General features: G+C 45.2%; 2 protein-coding genes across 2 annotated transcripts in view; one reads left to right on the forward strand and one right to left on the reverse strand.

Moving 5' to 3' along the window:
* The window catches only part of Tdrd9 (tudor domain containing 9), a 105,795-nt gene extending 98,146 nt beyond the window's left edge, over nucleotides 1-7,649 (reverse strand). The window contains exon 1 of the mRNA XM_057782702.1: nucleotides 7,423-7,649. Within this exon, the coding sequence (XP_057638685.1) occupies nucleotides 7,423-7,649 (227 nt within the window). The remainder of the gene's footprint in view (nucleotides 1-7,422) is intronic.
* Rd3l (RD3 like) lies at nucleotides 94-2,159 on the forward strand. The gene is made up of 4 exons (XM_057782703.1): nucleotides 94-275; nucleotides 423-543; nucleotides 891-1,196; nucleotides 1,529-2,159. The coding sequence occupies exons 3-4, from the start codon at nucleotides 898-900 to the stop codon at nucleotides 1,821-1,823; spliced, it is 594 nt and encodes a 197-aa protein (XP_057638686.1). The 5' UTR covers nucleotides 94-275; nucleotides 423-543; nucleotides 891-897; the 3' UTR covers nucleotides 1,824-2,159.
* Nucleotides 7,650-7,854: the final 205 nt, after the last annotated feature.

Consider the following 7,854-nt stretch of genomic DNA (forward strand, 5'->3'; position numbering starts at 1 on the left):
CTTCCAAATGGCCTGAAAGTTAAGCTGAAGAATAAAAGCAGTGAGGTTATTTTTAGAGCTCTACAGGCATAAAAATACAGCATGGAGCTGTGACCCACAGCTATGCACAGCAAAGCAGCACATCATGCGACAATCTTCACCTCAGCTGGGAGAGCATCTGTAGTGCCTCACACGCCTGCTCTTCACTCCGTTTCCAGAGACATGCAGCAGGCATCTGGGACCAGCTTCCATAGCTGCAGGCATCTTTTGCAAACAAAATAAACTACGCTCCAAAGGTAGACAGTTATATAATTTGTGAAGATGAAAGGTGTATATATATATTTCTTTTAGCTTAGAGACAAGTGCATTAGTGAGCATCCTCTCGAAATGAAAACAGCAGAACTTCATTCCTAACACAGAAAAGTTGCTTGTTTCAGACACAGCTCCAGTGGGTAAATGAGGAGACACGTTCTTCACCAGAGGACTCCTCCTGAGTGAGACACAGCTTCATCCCCAGCTCCAGCAAAGTCTCTGGCAGCATTCCCACAACAGATCACTCGGCAGGTAAGCTTTATGCTTTCTGTACGGAGAGCAAGTCAAAGTCTACATTTGCAAGACTTTGATATTTTAAAGCCTCCTAAGAACTTCTAATAGCAAGAGTTATTTTCAAAAATTGTAGCTTGTATTATTATCTTTGGTTTTATTTAATTTCTGCTTAGTTATATCTAAGTATTTTCAAAGCTTGGGTTTAGCACTGACCTAGTTAGAAATTGAAAGACTTTAATCCATGCTCTTATCTTATTTTGACCTGCATGTCTAACCAGGGAAAGATTCATGAATTTTTCTGGCAATATTAAATTTTTAAAAAATCATAAAAATGTTATGCAAGTAAACATTTAATATCTCCACAGCCTAAAAATGCCACTTTTCAGCTGGATGAAGTGGCCGAGAAATAATTCCTACAAGCAAACACACTGCACTGGCTCAGATACGGTGACAAAGACCCTGCTTCGGGAATTAAAATGGCATCTAAAAGAGCGTGAGAGATTAATACAAGAGATCGAAAATGAACAGAAAGTGAAAAAAACAGGTGTGGATTACAACTGGCTGAGAAACTACCAGAATCCTCAGGCAATCATCCCAGCTACCGAACAAAGACAGCTTGAAGTTCTTTGTTCCCAAGTGCACCCTTGTCAAACCGGAACTATTCTCAGCAGGTAATGTGCTCCATTCGTGTGTGTGTGTGTGTGTGTGTGTGTGTGAGTGTGTGTGAGCTATTCCACCTTCAGACTAGAAACTGCCCCATTCCGTCAGTGCTTTAATCACACACACTAGATACTTGTCTGTAAAACCCTATAGACCTCTGGATAGCTTACTGGTATAAATTTATTTTAATTACAATCAAAATTTCTTCACTGGAAGCTTTAATTACAAAGTTTTTCTGATTATCAAAAGGTAAGTACCTAGTACACAACTACATTATGTAAGCTGCATTTGGGAGGTGAACGAAGTACAAGAGAAATCCTAAATTTCCCTGCATCCCCCTTAGATTTCGAGAACTTCTGGCAGAAAACGATGTACTTCCCTGGGAAATCGTCTACATCTTCAAGCAAGTTCTGAGAGACTTCCTCAGCAGTCCTGACAGAGGGGATCAGCACGTTGGCCTGCGGGACTCTGCCGCCAGCTGTTCCCCGGCCCCTGTGCTCTCGGGCGAAAGCTCCCAGAGGCCCCACAAAGATGAAATACCCACGATTTCAAGTTATGTAGACAGACACGCCAACAGCAGGCTTCTGTCATGTTCACACAGAGTGTGGAACCGGCCACACTACTACCCATCGAGTTAAAGAGAGCCATGGGCACCTTAACATCGCAGCTCAGAGCACCAGCCAGGACAAACAGTGACGTGACCTCATGTTTCTCTGTTACAAGGTCAGAAGTTAAAATTCCTGTCACCAACCTGTTTTAGCATTGTTTTTAACCACTCTAAATATTCAATATTTTCATTGATTAGTATGCTTTTAACTAAAATGTTGCCTAAATGTTTGAAGTATTTTCTTACACCTCAAATGTCACAGAACTAAGCAAATTTAATATGAAGTTTGACATATTTTTTGTGAAACTTAACCTTGACTTTTATTCTGAGAGCCCATGTGTAGAATAAATGATTAATATGAACTTCTTACACTGCAATCCTGAAATGAAGTCAGATCGATTACATGATGTCACCCTCCATGGGAACAAGAGGAAGGGGCCATGAATGTGGAAGCAATATTCAATTTAAAAGTACAGCTTTCCCTGTTTCTGAGAAGAGTTCACTATAATCATGGGTAGGAGACAGCAAAATCACGCCATTTGAGCTAGGCATGGAGGTCAGCCATGATGCAGGCAAGACGCTGCATGGCAAAGGGGGACAAAGAGGCCCAGAGAACCAAGAGAGGTATACTTAGATTCTGGCTAGCATCCAAAAGGAAGGAGAAAGAAAATATCACTCCCTTTCTGAGTTCTGACTCAGACCCAGCAGAGCCTCATAGCAGTTCATGGGAACTGCTAACTATCTGATTTCTAATCATCGTTAACAGAGCCAGGTGTTTATACTTCAAACTATTTACTTAAATCTGGTGATGGAACTAAGGTTGAATCTGTGCACACGTGTGTGTATGCATATGTGTATTAAGTATTTAGGATGCCTGGGGTGCTTCAGGTACATTTTATTGAAAATTATATGGGCACAATAGCTAAAATTTTTAGCTAGGGAATAGATAAAATGAGTTCATCTGCAGAAAACTCAGCTGTACAGTATTCACACAACAGACTAGTAAGTTGTCATTATTAGCCAGATCAATCTGTTTAGCAATGCTTAAATACTACATTCTGGGTACTGTGCACAATTTCTCATTTAATCCAAACCTTGTACATCTGAGATGTTATTCTCACTCTACAAAGGAATAGCTCAGACAAGTTGTGCCAAGTTCAAGGTAACTAGCAGAGCTAGAATCACACTCTGCCTGTCCCACCCCAGCCCCAAGCTACTTTCTGCAGTCCAGACACAAATAACAGCCGCCTGTGGACACCTCCTCTTGGATGCTTAAAGGAAGCATCAAGTCCGCACGCTCAAAACCCAAGTCTCAGCAGGTTTGTTTCCTAAAGGATGGAGTGATGCTCTGAAGGCCACAATTAAGAATTCAAATTGAGGCAGAGGCAGGTGGATCTCTGTGAGTTTGCGGCCAGCTTGTCTACTACAGAGTGAGTTCCAGGACAGGCTCCAAAGCAAAGAAACCCTGTCTCAAAAACAAAACAAAAAACAAAAGAATTCAAATTTCTCCAATAGCAATATTCCCACAGAAAGTCACTGGTGTACTCAGCCTTAGGTGCAAGTGTTGGTGCAAGCTGTTCCTTCTGTAAATAGTAATTGAGCACTGGCCTCATGCCAGACACTCTTCTTGGTGCTGTAGCAGAAAACCATGAAAAGCCAGCTCAAAGATGGGAGATGCTTACAGTAACACAGCAAGAAACATGCTTTCTTCCAGGCTGGTCATGTGTGAACAGTGAGCCACTCTCTTACTCTGGAAATACATATGGTGCAGTTGCCGTAAATAAATACCCTCAAAACCATCCTTCAGGGAAATCAGCCATATGCCAGGAGGATAAGGTACATGTTATAAGTCAGTCCAAGCAGAAGCGAGTCAGAAAGCTGTGAGGTACAAAAGAAACTCTACTCCCCATTCTGGCACCCATTCCCCCCTACCAAGGGGGTCATAACTCATCACCGTCAGAGATACAAATAGATCTCTACGGTGCCTGTTAGTACATCAAAGTGCAGGCTAGCCTCCAGGCTCACTCAGTGCAGGCTAGCCTCCAGGCTCACTCAGTGCAGGCTAGCCTCCAGGCTCACTCAGTGCCTGTGGCTCTTCTCAGCTCTTCTCACTCAACCCCTACCCTAAACCTCTCCAGATCCTGGGCTTCCCCTGCCCCAGCTTCTCCTCTCTAGGTAACCCTGCCGTTTCAGCCACATGCTTCTCTTGGCTCTCTCTCCCCCTCTCTCTTCTCTCGTGGTCTGGTCCAATCTGCTGGCCATGTGCAGTCTACTACTTTCTCTTCCTGCCTCTTCCAGGGCTCTTCCAGATGCCTCTGGCTATACTTTCCTCATCTCTACAATATAAACCTTCCTCCTCAAACATACCTTGGAGTGGCCATGTCCAGAATAAAGAGCAGGCATAGAGTACCCACTTGACAACTGGGATCTAGACATTGCATTTAAATACCCGAGTGTCTACTGTATATCAGCAGCTGCAGTAACTAGCAGGAATTCTGTGATAATTTCCACAATCAGTGAGGTGTTCTGTGGGAAGCAACACAACTCCAAAAATATGCAAAGAGATGCATAAGCAGGGTGCTGAGTGAGCCCCTTCTGCTCAGATGGCCCCACTCCATGGCCTCCCTTGATCCTTCCACCCCCTCTGACCCCCACCCCAATCTCTCACTCCATGCCTTCCCTTGATCCTTCCCCTCCTCCTGCAAAAAAAAAAAAAAAACAATCTCTCCTTACTCAATCCAATAATGTCAAAGTGTTGGTGTAAGGATTAACTAACGTAGCTGCAGTCAGTTTGAGTGCTTACTACACACTAGGATGTTACACTGGATGTACATGTGTTCAGAGTCCAGGAAGGCACCGCAGAAAAATGCCATCTCCACTAGCACTATTCAGAAAAGCGTCACCAGTAACTCATCAGGCAGGCAATTACAGTGGTCTGGAACGCTGACAAAGTATCGGAATGTATGTCAATCTAGTTTTTTAATGACACACTCACCTTCTGTCAGTTCACTGCTCTGCAGACTCACCTTTGATTAACAAGTCTCAGTCCATAAAGACTTGAAGAGTTTAAAAATTGCTCCTTAGAAATTAAAATGACAAATGAATCTATACTTTTAGTTTCTGACAAGGTCAATAAATTCTAGTTCCAGTATGAAAATAAATGAATGAAAACATTATATTCCTGCAGGGAAGCCTAAGGCAGTTGCAGAGCCTTAAGTGGAGCTCTGACACAAAATCATCACCACAGTAACTCAAGGAAATAAAGTCTGAAAAATCAAACAAATTAGCCACTCTATGTCCCCGGAGTTCCTCCAAAACACAAACTTACCCAAGATCTAAAGGCTGTATTTGACTCTACAAAGGACGGAAGCAGTGCTAACAAAAATCACTTTTTAAAACTAAAGCACTGCCAGCATGACGGCTCAGCAAGTAAGGACGCTGTCACACAAGCCAGATGACTTGAGTTCCGTCCTTAGAACCCAGCACTCCTGTGGTGAGGTGGGTGGCAGACAGGAGGAAACTGTCAAGAAAAACCCCAGCCCTACAAGGGAACAGGCAAGAAGCACTCCTGAAAGCTCCCTCTGCCCTCACACGCAGACCCTAACTTGTTTATACGCTTACACACACCCTGTATCTTCCCTGTATTATTCCAGTTTTAGCATACATGCTGCCGAAGCAAGCACACACATCAATATAGCCCAGAAACACAGAATAATAAATTAATTTTTGAAAATTAAAGAGACATTAGAGTTGGTGGTGCATACCTGTAATCCCAGTGCCTTGGAGATTAACGCAGGAGGACCATTTATGCTCAGTTTCAAGATTAAATTGGGCAAAATAGTAAAACACTGTCTTGAAATCTTTTTTCATTAACAAACGGCTCTCAACAACTGCCAAGAGCGCTAGGCTTCAGGTGGGAGTGACAGAGGTACCAAGCTAGGGTACTACCATGCTGGCTTCTACTCGCCACCTCCAGCCTCTCCTAAGCAGAGAGTGTCCTCTGCCTGGCTCCCACCACATCCACCCGTCATTCGAGGCAGACACTTAACCTAAGGAGAGTGATGAGAGGTGAAAGGTTAAAGAAACTGAACAAGGCCTGGAGAGATGGCCCGGTGGTTAAGAGCACTTGCTGCTCTTCCAAAGAACCAGAGTTCAGTTCCCAGCACCCACATTAAGTAGCTTAGAACTGCCTGCCACTCCCGAGTCCAGGGATCTGACACCCTCTTCTGGCCTCTACGGGCACCTGCACTCATACTCCATACACCCACAATGACACTAAATTTAAAATAATAAAGTGAAATTGAACAAGGAGTTAGCATCAAACTCTTTGCTAGTTACCTACTGAAATGTACAAATGTACTGAAAACTTTTGTCTCTATAGAAACCTGCACAAATGCACAAACAGCTTCATTTGTAACTTCCAGAACTGGGAAACAACCAAGATGTGTGTCCGTAGATAAATATGTTCAACCTCAAATGCAATTACTAAGTGAAAGCAGCCAGTCTCAGAGGGCTGAAATTGTGTGATTTCCACCACACAGTACTCTGCAGAAGAAAAACAAGGAAACAAACAAAAAAAATGATCCTTAGTTGTCAAAAGTTAAGGAGCAGTAAAACCAGGTGGACCACATTGATTTTTACTGCTAACAATACCGGGATGCCAACAGATGTGCAACATCACTAATCCAAAGCCACGCCGTGATCGCAACACCACAAAAAACCTCAAGCGTCACTTAACAAGTCTGGAAAATTATCCTTCACCATACCCGTGTGTGTGCATTAACAAACAACAGTAGGAAGCGCAGAAGGGAAGCGGACATTTTGGTAACTCTGCACAAGGTTTCTGGAAACGGGCAACCAACTTCCAAACCAGTGTCTGGGGACTCTAGAGAGAGGAACCGGGAATTAAAAGTATAGAATGGTTTTGCAGAAGACCTGAGTTTCATTCCCAACACCCAGGCAGGTCAGGGGGCTCACAACGGCCTCACGCCTTTAATCCCAGGAGGCAGAGGCAGGCGGATCTCTGTGAGTTCGAGACCAGCCTGGTCTACAGAGCGAGTTCCAGGACAGGCTCCAAAGCTACAGAGAAACCCTGTCTCGAAAAACCAAGCCAAACAAACAAATATAAAAATAACCCTTCAGGAAGGAAGGTAGATAGCATCTGGGGCAGTGAGATGCCTCAGCTGGGAAAGGGCACCTGCCAGCAATCCCAGTGACCAGAGTTCAATCCCCAGGAGCCAACACAGGTGGACCTACTCTAACAAGGTATCCTGGCACAAGTATACACACACACAATCCCACCCACAATGAATCCTTGCAATGAGAATTTTAAAGCAGTCTATGAACTTGGGGCTGGAGGAATATACCTGTAATCTCAAGACTTGGGGAGGTGGAGGGCAGAGAATTGAGAAATTCAAGGTTATCCATGGAGGCATAATAAGTTGAAGCCAGGATAGTCTACACAAGACCCTATTTCAAAACAATAGGCAGGAAATTAAAACAAACAAGCCACCAAATTCTTGGGAGGTTCAGCTTCTTGTAGGAAAACCTGGGAAGGCACCTGTGTGCTGAGGGCTGGGGCTACAGTAACCGGTTTGAGGGCCCAACCTAACCCCTCGCGGGCTCCCTACCTCCCAAAGGTGGAAGATGGCCGGGCCGGGGCTGTGGCCACAGCTGGACCTGGATCCTGGGCCTGGATGGCAGGGGCCTCGCTGGGGGCTGCAGCTGGGCGCTGGACCTCCTCGCGGGCAGCCTCGGCAGGGAAGGCGGGCGGCAAGCCCAGCAGTTCCACATTGGTCACAGTCTTGCCTATGGTGAACCAGTCGTTGATTTGGTCGACTGTGAGCTTGCGCAACATCCTCGGCACCCAGGAGCTGCCTCAACTGCCCAGCTCCAAAGATGGCAAAAGCCTCAAGTGAAGCTCCCTGCCCAGCGCCACAACGACCGACCGTTCTAGAAGGTCCTCCCCCCCACCACACCCCCCCCCCCCCCCGCTGAGGCCATCCAATCAGACTGTGCCACGCAAGAGGGTGGGGCAAGCCCTGCACGTGCAGGCCCACGCC

This window comes from Chionomys nivalis, chromosome 10, assembly GCF_950005125.1.
Source record: "Chionomys nivalis chromosome 10, mChiNiv1.1, whole genome shotgun sequence".
NCBI classification, from domain to species: Eukaryota; Metazoa; Chordata; class Mammalia; order Rodentia; family Cricetidae; genus Chionomys; species Chionomys nivalis.

Coding starts and splice junctions, on each gene's coding strand:
- Rd3l (XM_057782703.1), top strand. CDS start 898: ATGCCACTTTTCAGCTGGATGAAGTGGCCGAGAAATAATTCCTACAAG. Junction 1,197..1,528: donor ACCGGAACTATTCTCAGCAG/GTAATGTGCTCC, acceptor CATCCCCCTTAG/ATTTCGAGAACTTCTGGCAG.